Source organism: Cyprinus carpio, chromosome B11 (assembly GCF_018340385.1).
Source record: "Cyprinus carpio isolate SPL01 chromosome B11, ASM1834038v1, whole genome shotgun sequence".
In the NCBI taxonomy this organism is placed as follows: domain Eukaryota; kingdom Metazoa; phylum Chordata; class Actinopteri; order Cypriniformes; family Cyprinidae; genus Cyprinus; species Cyprinus carpio.
In genome coordinates, this window is record NC_056607.1 from 7,606,250 (window position 1) to 7,623,199 (window position 16,950).

A 16,950-nucleotide genomic window follows, 5' to 3' on the forward strand; every position below is an offset into this window, starting at 1 on the left:
GGACAAACTTCCCCTAATCCTCAAACAATATCCCCAGCTGTTACAGCCCAAACATTTAGCATTTTTACATCATCCCAGTCGAGCCCTTCTGCTTCAACTAGTACCCAGAAAACTTCATCAACATCAACAGAACCTCATTCATCTTCAACAACTCTCAACTCAGTTTCAACAACTCAAAACTGTCTGGAGAATTGTCAGTGTCATGGGTCCCCATGCATCTTCAATGTAACATCTGGGAAATGTCAGTGTCAATGCAGTTCTTTCACTTTTGGAGAGTATTGCAATTTTGCATATGACTTATCCACAGTTTTTTGGTGTGAGTATTTATCATACTACTATTCCTAAATGATCATTATTTATTTGTTTATGATTTAACGCCATTCGAGCTACCTTGGCTCATTTCATGGCGAGAATGAGGTTAGTTAAATTAAGTTTTTAATTTGATCTTTAAGGAAGTTCTAAGCAACCATGCATTATTATATTTTTTTCTTTCTTGTTTTCTCATGATCACAACTTAATTTTCTTGTGATCTCGACATAGCGAGTTGTTTTCTCGTTATCATGACTTATTTTTCTCGTGATCTTATCATAACAATGGCTGTTCTCTAAGTTGCACAACTACACCAACTGGTGGCAGTATAGAACTATTGATAGGGAGTTCTATACTGTATATCCACTAGATATGCATGGTGAGTCTACTGTTGCTATAGTAACGTATGCAACCTTGACAGTTACATTCTAAAAGGCTTAACCTGGCTATGGGCTTAATGTGTTAATTTTGTTTTTGTTTTTAGTGTTATTTATGATTTTAGGATAAAGATAAGCCAGCTCATAATCTTCCAGTGAAGCTCATTTTATATGTGCTATACATTGGTAGAGACTCTCACAGAAACCTCTCCTGCCTTATTCTTATCAGAAACTGAGAAACAAAACAATTGCAACAACGTAAATAATGATAGCGGAATTAACATACAGTTTCATGTTATTAAAGAACATATAATTTTATATGCAGAGTCTGGTAATCCCAGGAATGTACCCAGACACATAACTGTACATTTGAATGCTGACAGATAAACTCTATCATAACTGTTTATGCAGTTAAGATAATCTCTTAAACGACATCGTAATGGTATTCTCGATAATCAATCTCTTACCTTCATAGTCATTTTTTAAATATTATAAAAATGTAAAGCATTTATTATTTCTCAATGCTGTGCAGTAAAATTTTCATTATTAAAGGTTCACTTTCTAATTTATGAAGACGACACGAAGAAATGTGCTAAAAACGTGTCTCGGCGAAAAATAAAGTCTTTTTAAGATGAAAATGAAATTACCATTATAACCACGAGATGGCAGCTGAGGATCACTCACTGGCTGCAGCTGCCATTTCAACACCCTAGTTTTTGGGGTTTTTTTCACGTCTTTTCACGTCTTCTAAATAAATATACTTTATATTATACTAAAGTACTTTATCGCACTGAATTATAGCAAGTGCAGGAAGTCACAAAGTCACTTGCATTTAAAGAAATAAATAAGGCCAGACAACAGCTTATAATGCTGAAATATTTAAATACCTATATAGTTCAAAACAAATTAAATAATTTATAACAAATAAATAATGCTTGAATATTTTTAAATGTTAAGATTTAATTTAAAAACTACATCGTTTAAGTTTTATCCAACACAGACTTGTTGCTGCTGTAGTTTTGTTAGTCTGAATCACTCAATGCACAGCTCTATTTTGACATCGGCTCGTCAGATGATTCATTCCGTTGTCACTGTCAATCATAGCAATGACTTGTGGCATGATTTAACGGATTCTCTCGCGTAAATTTAAAATTCGTGTTCATCATTCCTGTAATGGTATACGTGGATGTTTTGTTATGTTGGTTCATTCCGTTGCCACTGTCAATCAAACTCGCGGTATGTTTTGATGGATTCTGTAGAGTAAATTTGAGTGGATGTGACTGAGCTGGCTTATCTAAAACCAGGAAGTAATTGTGCGTATGGTCAATTGGGAGTTTTTTTTTTTAAAGACAAAACTCAGTATACACATTAATAGTAATTCATACTATGTACAGACAAGAAGATGAGCTCATAATAAGAACGCAATGCGTTTAATTCCGCGTTAAGCGTGTACCTCCCATAGAATACCTTATGGACTACACGTAACGTGGCTTAATGCATTAAGGCAGTGTTTTTAAAAAAAAGCAAACTCACCAAACGCATCATTAATAAAGCATTCTATGTACAGACTACCAAATAAGCCCACAATAAGAACACAATGCGTTTAACGCGTTTAATCCGTCCACTATGTGTGAGTGTGTGTGGTTTGCAAAGAAATGTAGAAAATACAAAAGATTAGGCTACAAAACTGTAAAACATCACTGAACTAAATTATACACATATGTAAATCACACTTCTTATTAATATACATTTATTAACAATAAAGATTAAAAATAAGAAAGATGCACATTACAAATGGGCGTAACAATGTTACGATAACAAAATTTCAAGCAAAATTATCATATTTATTCAAGCATTTAACATTTATAAGTTAATTAAATTTCAGTAATGAACGGCACAAATCATGAAGAATGTCCTCTGTCGCAAACATGTACAGTAGGCTATAACTGATACAGTATACAACTCCCCAATCGTAGTTCTATACTGCCACCTGTTGCCACAGTTGTGTAACTTGGAGAACCACTTTTATTATGTCGAGATCACAAGAAAATTCATTCATGATCACGAGAAAACAAGAAGGAAAAAAATAATGATGCATGGCCGCCTAGAACTTCCGTAGATCTTAGATAAAAATTCTAAAACTAAATCTGGCCTTACTTCATTAAAAATCTTTTCAAATGAACATTATTACACTTTGTGTTAAATAATTATTTTACTGTGCTGTGGGCATTGAATCAATATTAAATTAGCACCTAAGATACGTGTGAGTAATTTGTGAAGTGTGGCATAATTTAAGTCAGTTTTATTGTACATTGTCACGTTTTAGCTAAAAAAAAATGTGCTTATGTTTTAGAGCTACATTAATATACAACACACAGACACCCATTATTTAATTTTTAATTACAAAAGACATGGCACAATAATTGTCACAATTTGCAGCACACTTATGTTGAAATCATTTTAAATCTATGATTTATTTGTAGCTGAAAGCACACCCACAAGGAATGCAAGCATCTCTCTCAGAATTATGATGGACTATCTTACCGAGTATGAAAATATGAACTCACCAGAATCAAAAAAACTCATTTCCACCTTAAAACGTGAGGTAAGTTTTTCTAGTTCCTTTTCTTGAGGTACTTTAAAGCTCATAAATGTGCTCAATTATTTCACTGCAGTGGCCCCAAAAGTAGTCTGACTCTTAAGCTACACTTTAAAATGTATGAATGTTATTTGGATTAGATAACTTTAAACGTCTTTTAAAAATTATCACATAATATATACTGCAATATTGCATACATTAATTTCTAATCTCAATCAGGAGACTTAAATTAAACTTTGATGGCAGTGAAACTTATTTTGTAATAATTTGTATATATTATCTGCAAATTTGCAAAGTGTATAAATATTTATATTAAGAAATAAAAATTTTGAAGTAAAATGAAATGAAAAAAATGAAAAATAAAGTTAGATTTTTCTCTTTTTTTGACAGCTTTCAATCCTTTGTAAAAGAGCAGATGCACAAAATTTCAAAGATGTGCACATACGTAGGCTAATGTAAGGTGATTTTTCTTGAATTTCATATATTTACAAATATTTGCTAAGCAAATGACATATTAATATGTGGCATGTATTTTTCCCATTTAGGCGAGGAAGTGTCATTGCTGAAAGTATTGCAGTATATAACTATCCCAACAACAACTCGCAAATAATGTTTCTAAATAACGATTTGGGACCCACCCTGGAAAAAATCTTTAACGACTCAGATTCGTTTAAAAATCTCAGTATAGCTCTTGGTAATGTTTCCATCCAAGATGCCCAAATTACCATGGAGCCAGTTAAAATATCAAGTAAGTTACTTTTTTATTTTGGAAACAGATAACCTTGACTTAACATATTTAATTAAATAATAATAATAATAATAAATTAGACCTAATTTAAGGGATACATGGATTAATGTTCTACTGTTTCTGTAATATAGCTTATCTTTGTTTTGTGTAGAAATTTTAGATCTGCAGCCATTTGTGCAATGCACATTGAATTTTGCAAACTTAACAGAGGAGATTGAAGATGGAGCATGGGTATGTGTGGGATCATGCAAAAAAAATCCCAACTTTTGCAATCAAAGAGGTAGATGCCTAAATGAAATAAATGGACCACAGTGCATGTAAGTCCTTCAAAGCAAATTCAGATGACTACAAACTGTATAGATCTCAGTTAATCAAATGATATTTAACTAAAAATGATTGAAATGGCTGCCCTCAGAAATAAATAAAGGATAAAAGCTTATTACTTAGCTTATTTAAATAAAAAGTTCAAAACTTAACAAAAATCACTTTTGAATTTGATGGTCAAGAATGAAATATTGGCAAAAGTCAATGTCTTGAATTAATTCAGGAACTTATCCTCTCCTACTCATTTTCTTAACTGTCTAGGTGTTACAGTTCTCCCTTTGAGGAGTACTATGGAGCTCAGTGTGAGCTTTACAGGAGAGGGACCGGTTTCTACGCTGTTCTCTTCGGCTGTTTAGCAGCTTTTGCTCTACTTATCATCGTCTTGGCTGTGATGATTGTGGTGCTCTACAGAGCCAAGAGGTCTGTATAACTGTTTCTGTGACTTATTCAAAGACCAAAACATCAAAACAAACAAATAACACAGTGATCTAATTTCAGAACATCAAGCAAAAGGAGGTTATCACTTTTTGACGAGGACTTCTATGATTTTACATCAAGAGGTATGATGTCTAGCTTAAGTAAATGCTTAAGTAAATATACTTCAGCAGCAGTATAAGATGAAAATCTCAAACATCAGAAATGAAAATATTACTGAAAATGTTAACTATATTATTTCAGGATCCTTAGACAGAGGTTATGGGCATCAAAATTTTTCAGCCTCAGAATATTCACCACCTGGGTCTTTCAGCTCATTACATGAAAATACACCTGTACGGTAGGATGAGCAGTTGTGCATATCATTTAATAAATTGGAAAAGGAACATAACATGTATTGGTAGTTGTTCGACTGATTATTTTTTAATCACAATTGTTTTCTCTCTCTCTGCTACAGATAAAGGCCAGACCAACTGAAGTGGTGGATGTCTGATGAACAGAAATCACAGATATTATTTAAAATATTTTTCAAAGAATTCAGACATTATAATTATGTAATTGTACATGCATTTACTGGGTTAGTGTCAGATTATTTCGAGTATTTCAAGTAAAATGAATGTCAAGAATCTCAGTTCATAATATTTACATTGCCAAGAACAATGTATAAAACAGGCTACCTCTGTAAAACTCAGCATATGCATAAATCGATAATAAACAAATTAAATAGATGGGGGGTTGTTAAAATATGGTCCACTGCATTACACAAGCACTCACCTGGAATAATGCCACCGACATGTGGGAGGGGCTCCCTTTTCGAAGCCACATAAATACAAATGCTTATCCAAAGCGACTTAAAATATAGAAACATAAGCAACAATATTTGTAGTATACAATGCTAGGTTAATTAGAAAGTAAGATAAGGAAATAAGAGAGCAGAAGAGAAATGCAAAGATTAGTTTTCTTGGTATGTAAGGGTGTCAAATATAATCGCATTTCTTATTCAAATTGCTGATCTATTTACAATGCCACCACATTAACCAGCTGCAGAACAGTCAGTTATGTTGATGGTTTTTATGTTTGTTTTTGTTGGCACTGTACATTTACTGAGTATGCTATTTCTATGTTGTTGTTTTTTTGTTATGAAAGCATGTTTGTGTTTACACTGAAAGCACAATAATATATTGTTAAATTAATATTTATTGGGAAAATATTTATACTGTGCTAGATGTTTGCAAATAAAATTCTTAAAATAAATCATATGTACAACATTACAATGTATCGGCTACATTTACCATCATGTTCATCAGGATTTTGTTTTTAAAATGTTGCAATGTCATTGTCAGGTCATTGGGAGGCACTTTAGACTTAATTATACGCATAGGCCTCACATGTTGGGCAAACACTTCTTATCATCAAATGTGGCTTTTACTTGTAATAGCAGGTTGGTGCATCTCAAGTCTTAGATGGACTTCAAATAGAAAAAATATATATCTAATATGCCACACAATATAGCCTACCATGTTTACTGAGCAAGTTCTGCATGATTTCATAATGCACAAGTATATTTAAAGCTGACAAACAGCATTGAACAGACTGATTAATCTGTGTTCTCTTCTATTATCACACGCTGATTTTATTCTTCTAAACATGCATCATAGGAGCCAATAGATGTCATCATCGCACAGTCTCCAGTAAACACACGTCGTAGCCAAGATATATGTCACACAGTGTGACATGCAGTGATCTTATAGGGTTGCTAAAATCGTGCAGTGTGTTTGGGGCTTTAAACCTTGTAAGGGGTGAAATTATTTCCTTTTATTACACGGCTCTGTGGAATACTTGATCCTGATTGGTCAGTCGCGACATTCGCAGGTATATTATCCCTGGATAACAACCGGTAAAAGCTAATAACACAGGCTCATCCGGGTCACAGCAGTCGGCGCTGTACTCTTGCTTGAACTATTTTTGTTCTTGGTGGAAGCTTTGTGTTTGTTTAGCTATAAAATATTAAAACTTGATTCAAAATGGTGTACAATTATTTATATTTATTAGACTAAAATTTAAACTAAATCCTGATAAATTCAGAGGCGCAAGTAAAAGACCTATTATACCTTCGCCCACCAATTGGATTCAATCGCTGGGCCAATCGGGGTGGATTCTTACAACCTCACTAAATTGTCTATTGCTGAGTGCATTGCTTTTCATTTAGCTAAAGCTGTATGCAAATGTTCCACACCTGAATGATCATCTCTTGAGGTGTATATATATATGATAAGTGATAAATGAAGAGTTCAGATGCAAAAGCCTCTAAGTGCCATTTCAAATTTTCTTCTAAAATTAGCATTCTTCTATCAGGCTCATATGTTTATGTTCAGTTGTTTCTCTTAAATGGCAATGAGAAGAACCTATTCAGGGGTGCTGCAGTGGGGAGATTTGGGACCATCCTGCCAAATTTGATGTTTCAGGGATTTACGAATTCGGCTAGCCAGACACTTTTAACCCATTTAAACCCACCGTCAACTATAGTTGCCGCAGTTTAAAGGTGTCATTTTCCTTTTGTAAATATTTTTCTAGATGTTATCCATGTTTTATTTTTCAATGACATGCAAGCAAACAACCAAATAAAGGATTTCAATGAAAAAAAAGTTCCAGTTTTCAAGTGACAGCAGCAGTTTACAAACTTCAGGCAGTCACACAAAAGGAAGAGTGGAAAGATAAAGAGCCAACACATAGGATTAATTGATATAGATCATATTTTTCTCCCTTTTATGACATTATGTCTAGTAAGGGGCAAAATATTGAGGCCCCTTTATCCAGTTTGGATGCGTTTTATTCTAATTGGTCAAGGACCCTAATTCATTTTATGACTAGTAGCTTATGATTCCATTATAATGTTGAAATTCAGACAAGTAATGAGTTTATATTTACATTATTATATGAAATCACCCATTACAGTCAGCCATTGAATACTATGGGCCTAAAAATATGAATAATTTTCTTTCGGGTATACCTTTTTTTATTATATAGATGTAATATTTTCTTCATTCTATTTATTTTTATTTATTTATTTTCATTTAACACACTTCTAAGAAATGAAAATACCTGCATGTTCAATAATAAGTAAATAAATAAACAAACAAACATGGGTGTAGCCTACAAATGATACTTATTTAAATAATCATATATTTTTAAAAGAATATCATTAACTCCATGAATATCAAGGACTTTTGTCAAGGTTAATCCATTTGACCTAATCAGTATGTGCCTATTCATTAAATATATTAGATTTTACATATTTACATCACAAAGTATAGTATGCAAACATGTTTTATGTGAATTTATACATCTACTTTCACTGCAGTACTCCTTGTAGGCAACTTATACGAAAACTGCTTACATAAGGGAAAGTTCACCCAAAATGGAAATTGTGCCATCATTGTGTCATTTTCAAGTTGCAAACTTATGAGATTCTTTCTTTTATTGAGCACAAAAGAAGATATTTTTATGCATGATAAATTTGTTTATGAATAAAGATTGATCTGTTGAAAGCAGTTATTTTGAGTTAGATGCCAAATGCTCTCCTCATATTCAAAATTGAAATTGAAGGGGTGAATACAACATATTTGCCCACCAGCAGCTATAGTTGCCTCACATTCAAATACGATTTTCAAGAAAAAAAAAAAAGAAAAAAAAGAAAACCTGGGAAAAATAAATGCAGAACATGTTCACAGAGGACACTATTAACATGACTATATGCATGAAGCCATTCAGAAAAATTTGGGTTAAGTGCAGAAAAAGAATAACAAAAGAAGGTCCTTGGACCTTTAATAAATGTCTTTTGAAACTAGATCTCCGTAGAACAAAACCGCCATCTATTGGCTGAATTCATCACATTATACACATATACTCTTGACACGAAGCAACATGAATATAAATAACGTAAAGTTGCTAGAACGCACAGACGTAACATACTTAATATTCATGAGCAAAGCTTTCATCATAGTAGGATCGAGAAACACTTATGCCAAGTGAAGGAAACTGTTATTGATCATGTGTTACTCTGTCCTAGGTATGAACAGGAAAGGAATGAACTACAAAGAGAACTACAGAACATAGGATGCAGTGGATTTTCAATCTGCAACACTTTAAACACAAAACAAGGATCTGGTAAAATAATAAAGACAGGTTTAAAATTCATTAAAAATAGTGGACTTAAGAATAGAATATATATCATAATAATATACGTAGACTAAAATCACTCCACACTCCAACACAGGAGATGGCGGTATGCATCTAAAAAGCTGGTATGCGACCCGCCAATAAATCCCACAGAAGAAGAAGAACACACTCTTCCGGTGCGGCAGGAAAAGATGGCGGCGCTCTCACGAATGTCATGTTGTTGACCGTCTCCAGATAGTTGTGTGTGTTTAAACGTTATTACATACACATGACGCTTATATTCAATAATATTACAGACGTATCTACATGAAGTTACCGCATTTATAAGGTATGTGTTTTTTTTTTTACGCGAAATGTATATAACGCTACTCCATGCTCTCATAAAGACTGAGATTTTATGTTCCTTATTCGTTCATGTGTGGTGTTTTATAAATATTTTGTATTGACTTACTCTCTTTTGTCTTCGACAGAGTATCTCTCAGTCATGGTCCATTTATGTAAGTAGGTTTAATGTAATTTATTCTAAGTATTGGTCATTTTTGACGACTCCCTGTTTTAACACAAGAGTCCACTCAACATCTCGGGCCAGTTGTTCAGAAGTAATCTGATCAAATTGTAGTTATCGGGCCGGGGACAGTGCATCTTTTGGTCATTTGATTTTGTATTTAAGCAGCCTACAGTAAATTTTCTAAGGAAATACAAAAGCATTATTATTATTATTATTATTATTATTATTATTTCTTATTACTGCTTTAGAGGCTCTGTAGAGCAGCACTTCTCAATTCCAGTCCTTGCGCCCCCCTGTTCTGCACATTTTGAATGTTTCTTTGTTAACACACCTGATTCAGATAATCAGCTCCTTAGAAGTGAGCTCCGTGCATGAACTGTGTTCCCATTGACATGCTCCCTACACAGTGTTCATTGCTCCCTACTCCCTGAGCAGGGGACATTTGTTGAAGTTTACTTCACTTCGGAACATTCATTCACGGATTTGTGCTGTACAGCGTCTTCACACACAGATGGGTGTGACATCATATACCTCTGTGAATAAATACAAATTAAATTCATGTCTCGCACACTTCGATGCACTTTGAATAGAAAATATACGTTCTCTTCTAACTGGAATCATGGCGGAATATCCTGTGATGTCCACTTCGCAGGGCACTTAGTTCGAATAGAACAAACATCTGAAGCCATAAGAGAAACACAGAAAATGTGCAGAGCAGGGGGTGCGAGGACTGGAATTGAGAACCACTGCTGTAGAGCACTAATAATCCAGATTTAGTAATCTGAAAAAAGTGTTTATGGATCATTGGGATCCGATCCAATTTTGCTTTGAAAAACCAGTAGAAAAGTAAGATGGATCACCTGATCCTGGATAGCAAAAAATGGGATTACAATTCTAGATCATTCTGAACAACTGACCTCTCAAGTTTTAATGTGCATTTCAAATAAGAAAGACATCCAAAATGTAGCCTCCAGGATCAGTCTTACTGCTTCTGAATTAAAGCCTCGTGTTTTTGACATTAAACACTGCCAGTGTGAAACTTGCATTATGTCTTTGTCTTAGCTTCTTTCCTGCTCAAAAAATATCATGGTGGGCATGTGGTCATCAGGCTGGCACTAGGAGGTGCCACTAACAGACCCTTCTACCGCATTGTGGCTGCTTATAATAAACGGACACGAGACAGCAAATATATTGAGCAGCTGGGCTCATATGACCCTCTCCCAAACACACAAAATGAAAAACTTGTCGCATTTAATTACGAAAGAATCAAGTACTGGATTGCATGTGGGGCTCATACGACAAAACCAGTGGCCAAACTTCTAGGTGAGCAGCAACCTAAGGAATGTGATTTCTCACGCATTATCTCCTTTAATAACAATGTTTAGTGATGATTACAGCCAGTGACCAGTCGCACATACCTCACATTTTTATCCTTGTTTTCTCTGAGTAGGATTGGCTGGATTTTTCCCGCTGCATCCAATGACAGTAACAGAAGCGGAGCGGAGACAGAAAGCCGCTTTGACAGAAGAAGTTAAAACGGACAGTCAACAACAAGTGGAGCAGAAGGAGGCACTGTAAATGCAAAATAAAGTTCTGTGCATCTCATTAGTGATAATGTGACATTGTACTTCTGTATTACACGGAGATATGTTTTTGGTAATATTATAAGAGTGTTTTTATAATAAGCTTCAGCACAAGTTGAAACTCCAGACATTTCCTTATTACCCAATACAATAGAGCACAGTTTGAAAGATGAATGAGATGACACAGACACTGAAAGTGAATTAAAGAATCATTAATCTGTTGTAAACACACTTTATCTGGATCTTTGTGTCGCTAACAAAAGAAATTAAAGAATGTTCTTGCCTGAGGAACCTACACAGAGAGTTGAAACGAACAGTCTTCCTTGTTTAATTTCAGGTCAGCTGATCAGAACCTATAAATGTTACACAATTGTGTAAATCCTTTACAGCAAGCAATGTACTGATGTATCTAACTCATGTGCTGGTATTAAATAAATGTAATGTTTATCAGAGGGCTCAAACTCTTTCAACTTGTGAAATATATAGGTAATAAATATGAGCTTTATGAGCCATGCAAATGCTTTATAGATGTTCAGAAGTCATCTGAAGTAGTGTGCTCATTCTTATGATCGATCATTTTTTGATTTCAATATTTTTTATACATATGCTTTTAAATTACGTGTGAATTAGAACATGCTGTTTGGACTATGAAGTTTCAATTCAATACACTTTTTCTGTTTGATACTTTAAAGCTGCTTTGACACAATCTGTGTTGTTAAAAGTGCTATATAAATAAAGGTGACTTGACTTGACTTTAACAACAAAACAAATAAAAGTACTCCCATTTCTAAGACTAAAACTGAAAAATAAAGCAAAGTAGAAAAGAAAAAATAAATATACAAATTACAAAAGCCCCTAACAAAAATTCTTAAACCTAAACTTAAATGATGTATATAAAAATAAATCAAAATAATAATAAAATCTTTTTAAATATGTTGGCATTGTCTTTGAGTATAGATTTTGGAAACAACTGTGTTGGATCTAAGAACTTTCAGGTACTCTTTGGCTTTGTTTGGAGTAATAAACTAGGTATTATAAGGTATTATTAACTCAAAGGATTTTTCATGACCGACAAAATAATTAATAAACTTAAATAAATAATAGTACAAATGGAGTGTTTTAAATCGAATTTCAATGTATGAACTGGAATGGCACTAAATTTGATGTTTTATTGTACATACACTTACACTTAATCCTGCTTGTATATTTCACAGTTATGAGACCTGGAGTAAAGTTTCAGAAGCCTTTCATTATTTAGGTTTAAACTAAAATGTTTAACATACATAAAAAAAATATGTATGTTGGCATTTTGTTAAAAATAATAGAATTTGAATAGCTGGTGAAAAAGAGAGAAAGACTGTTACGTAAATAACTGCAGTAAAAACAAATCTGCATCTTCACATTCTGTAGTTGATTGAACAACAGAATGATATATAAAAGAACATAATTAATTACCTTGTCAACTTGTATTATACTATAGCATATAGCATGTGTATTAAAAAAAATAAAAAAAAATCACATATTCCGGCACTTCACAATCTTAACCAATTCTCCCATGTCTCTGACTTACAAATTGCCTTATGTCAAACATCTTTGACATCAGAGCAGTCAGTTTAATCAAGTTGGATGCTGTTAAACTAGTACACACTGATGTTATATTCATCTATGATATACATACTCTAACAGTGGTATGTGATAAATATACACACTGACAAAGCTCTTTAATGTTAATTTTTGCATATGTGTACAAATAATGTTAATACGAAAAAAACATTGTTTTATGATTATGAAATACAAGTGATGGAAAACATGTAAAGACTCCCTGCAAGACAGAAAAGTCAATAAAGAAAAAAAATATTAAAGTCAAATTTAAAACTTAAAAGATATTATAAAATAATATATATATAAAAAAATAAATAAAAACGTATTCCCACTTTAACCATAATATCAAAGTCTGAAAATCCAATATCAACAAGAACCCCCAATCTTAAAATATCTTCTGAGTAATAAACAGCATGTCAGGCTTCATTTCAAACACTAACAAAATACCTTAATGTAGAAAACGTCCAAAAATCTTACTTACTACTCTTTTTACTTTAGCCAAGTCTCCATCTTCACAATTCTCTACAACAAAAGGACAAATGATGTCAAAATTAACTTCATTATTCATCTTCAACACGGAAAAAAATACACCTAATGTAGAGCAAACTAGCCAGCAGACACAAACCACTGTTTACTTCTACCACAGACTCAGAATATACAACAAGAGCTCAATCCACATTTACAACAGTTGTAACACCTATGAGCACAACCACATTAAAATCATCTACATTTTGGAAGTGGATTAACACCAGAAGCTACATTTGTCCACTATATGTACACATTTATCTTCAGCACCACCATCGTCTATAACTGAAGGAAATACATCAGAATTCACTTCATCTACGATAGAAATGTATTTATCTAGTGTAGAATGAACAAGACAGCAGACACAAACCACTCAGAATCAATTAATTCAACATTTCCACAACTGGAAACAACTGGAACAATTTCTTCAGACTCACCAGCCTCACCCTCTAATCCTAACTCACAACAAACAGTAACCCAAACTGTTGCAGCCCAAACATAGCATTTCTACATCATCCCGGTCAAGCCCCTCAAACTAGCACCCAGAACACTTCATCAATATCAACAGAACCTCATTCAGTTGCAACAACTGTCAATTCAGTTTTAACAACTCAAAACTGTCTGGAGAATTGTCAGTGTAATGGGTCCCCATGCATCTTCAGTGTAACATCTGGGAATCTCTTTTGGAGATTCTTGCAGTTTTGCCAATGACCCTTCCACAGTTCTCACACATGGATCGGCATTTTCTATAATGCCGAATTATTTAAACGGTTGATTCATTCAGGAACGAAACGCTGTCATGTTGTGCATTAGGCCCAAAACAGTGCTGCAGCTATGTTTGGGATTATTTTTATTGTCAAAATAGCGCAAAAAGAGGAAATATGATGTTTAAAACGTATGTCTCTTAATTAACTTCTTGTTCATTGAATTGTTGTAAAAAATCTATATGACATTTGTAATCATGGTAATATTTGGAGAAAAACAGCATTCTTTGTGTGAAATTGATTAACTATATGAAATGGTATTAATATATAAATTTTCTACCATCATGTCTTGAATTTGTGATCATTCTAAATGCAACACAACAAAATTAGCACAACGTAACAGAAACAAGCCACAATACAATTAAATTAGTCCTATGCATTGTGTGGTGGCAATTTCGTTGTGTTATGCACTACTGGGCCACCATACTTTTGTATACATTTATAGAGATCTTTAACTTGAATTTCACATTTTTATCTTTGTTGTGTGTAGATATTATCTACATCCATTTGTGAAATGCACAGTAAATTTTGTTAACTTAATAGTAGAGATTGTAGATAGAGCATGGGTATGTGTGGGATCATGTAAAAAAAAAAGGAAATTCTAATAACTACAGTCATGGCAGTGACATAATTTTGTTTTGCAAAGTTTGCTACTTCAGTAATTGTAGATTTTTTTTCCCACATGTGTCTATGGTATACTGAAAAACAATGATAAGCATATACAGTAGGTTTTAAAGGCTTTTACTGGCAAAAAATATATGAGTCAATATTTACAGTGTACAGACCCTTGTTCTTCATAACCTCTGCAATTCACAATTTGATACCATTCTTTTTTCATGGCAGTGTTTTGGGCAGTATTATGAGAGAGCCCACTCTCTTGGTTGAAGAGCAACCCCACACATGGATGGTATCATGGTTGCTTCACTGTTGGCACAAAACAGGACTCATGGTAGCCTTTTCTTCTCCGAACAATCGATTTTCCAGATTTCCCAAACAGTCGGAAGGGAGTTTCAACAGAGAAAATAACTTTGCAGCAGTCTTCTGCTGTCCAATCATTGTACTTCCTGCAGAATTTCAGTCTGTCCTTGACATTTTTCTTGGAGAGAAGTGGCTTCTTTGCTGCCCTTCTTGATACCAGGCCGTTGTCCGAAAGTCTTGGTCTCACTGTGTGCGTGCAGAAGCTCTCACACCAACCTGCTTTCATTCCTGAGCAAGTGCTGTACTGCTGGTGACACGATTCTGTAGCTGACTCCTCAGGAGGAGACGGTCCTGGTACTTGCTGGACACTCTGGAACGTCCTGAAGACTTCTTCAGTGCAGTCGAACCTCTCTCTCCTTGAAGTTCTTGATGATCCAGTAAATGGTTCTTTCAGGTACAATATTCTTTGTAGCAATTTCCTTGCATGTGAGCCCATTTTGATGCAAAGCAAAGATGACTGCACTTGTTTCTTTGGAGGTAACCACTGCTAACAAGAACACAATGATTGAACACAATCCATTTATAGCAATCAGTCTGCTCTTAATAGTGATTTGATCTGACTAGTACTCATTTACACTTTAACACGTGCTGCTGATATGATTAGTCAATTAATGTAAGCTGGTCATTTTGTGTCAGGATCAAAAAAACAGTGAAACTTATCCTCTCCTACTCATTTTGCTAACTGTCTAGGTGTTACAGTTCTCTCTTTGAGGAGTACTATGGAGCTTAGTGTGAGCTTTACAGCAGAGGGGCCGGTTTCTACACTGTTCTCTTCGGCTGTTTAGCAGCTTTTGCTCTACTTATTGTCTTGGCTGTGATAATTGTGGTCCTCTACAGAGCCAAGAGGTCTGTATAACTGTTTCTGTGACTTATTCAAAGACCAAAAGAAACAAATAACACCGTGATCTAATTTCAGCAGAACATCAAGCAAAAGGAGGTTATAATTTTTTGACAATGACTAATTTGATTTTACATCAAGAGGTATGAAATTTATTTGTTGTTTTGTGCATGCTTTAGTATATATTAGGGGTGTGAATTGGCACTGGTTCCATGTTTCAGTTAGATTATGATTATCATATCAACAATTTGATTCACTTCGACATCACGATGCATCACGGTTATCTCAAATTTATTTTGTGCATTTTTAGTAAATTATATAAGCAGGTTACTTTTTAAAATAATTAATTAATTATTGTTAAGAATTATAAATACATATAGCTTCAAAACATACAAGCAAATATAAAGTCATAAAGGGAAAGGGGGAAAGACAATCACAAGTGATAAACAAAAAGTACTTTCAGTATCTGGGAGGGCTTTAAGTATCGAAACTTTACAGATATTCATATGGGTTTTTCTTATTTCTCAGGATCAGTATGTGCATGTGCAACACTGACCTCATACGTCATGCTCCCAGAACTGCTTCTGTGTACAACTGTTGATGCAAGCTAGATTCAAGTGATTATTTTTAGCATCGAGTCGCTAAAGGAGGCCTTTGTTCACCCCCCGGAGTTCTGTGAGACAGTTTTTTTTTTTTTTTTTTCATGGAAGGGCGCTTTTTATTTCACTTCTTTTGGACTGAAGCAATGCAACACCTGCTGACTGCAACGATAGAGCTTGAAAGATCAAAGACAATTTTTAATATAAATCCGACTGGATTTGTCTGAAAGAAGAAAGTCATATACACCTAGGATGCCTCGGGGGTGAGTAAAACGCAGCCAAATTTTCAATTTTGGGTGAACTAACCCTTTAACTATATTATCTCAGGATCCATAGACAGAGGTTATGGGCATCAAAACTTTTCAGTCACTGAAGTTTCAGCACCTGGGTCTTTCAGCTCATACCATGAAAGTACACCTGTATGGTAGGATGAGCAATTGTGCCATCAACACAATCACAAAACTCGGCCAATCAGAACACATCTCTCTTTATGATTTCTGTGATGCTTTACTAGACAGCATGCTTTTTATGGTTTGTGGTTTATGGTTTGTCATGTAAAATATCTTTTAATGTTACCTCCTT

General features: G+C 34.1%; 1 protein-coding gene across 1 annotated transcript; it reads left to right on the plus strand.

Annotated features, from left to right (window-relative positions):
- Nucleotides 1-9,128: 9,128 nt before the first annotated feature.
- LOC122138872 (28S ribosomal protein S16, mitochondrial-like) lies at nucleotides 9,129-11,812 on the plus strand. The gene is made up of 4 exons (XM_042733713.1): nucleotides 9,129-9,299; nucleotides 9,442-9,468; nucleotides 10,542-10,802; nucleotides 10,930-11,812. Exons 2-4 carry the CDS (start codon nucleotides 9,456-9,458, stop codon nucleotides 11,055-11,057), a joined length of 402 nt encoding a protein of 133 aa, XP_042589647.1. The 5' UTR covers nucleotides 9,129-9,299; nucleotides 9,442-9,455; the 3' UTR covers nucleotides 11,058-11,812.
- The last annotated feature ends 5,138 nt before the right edge of the window (nucleotides 11,813-16,950 follow it).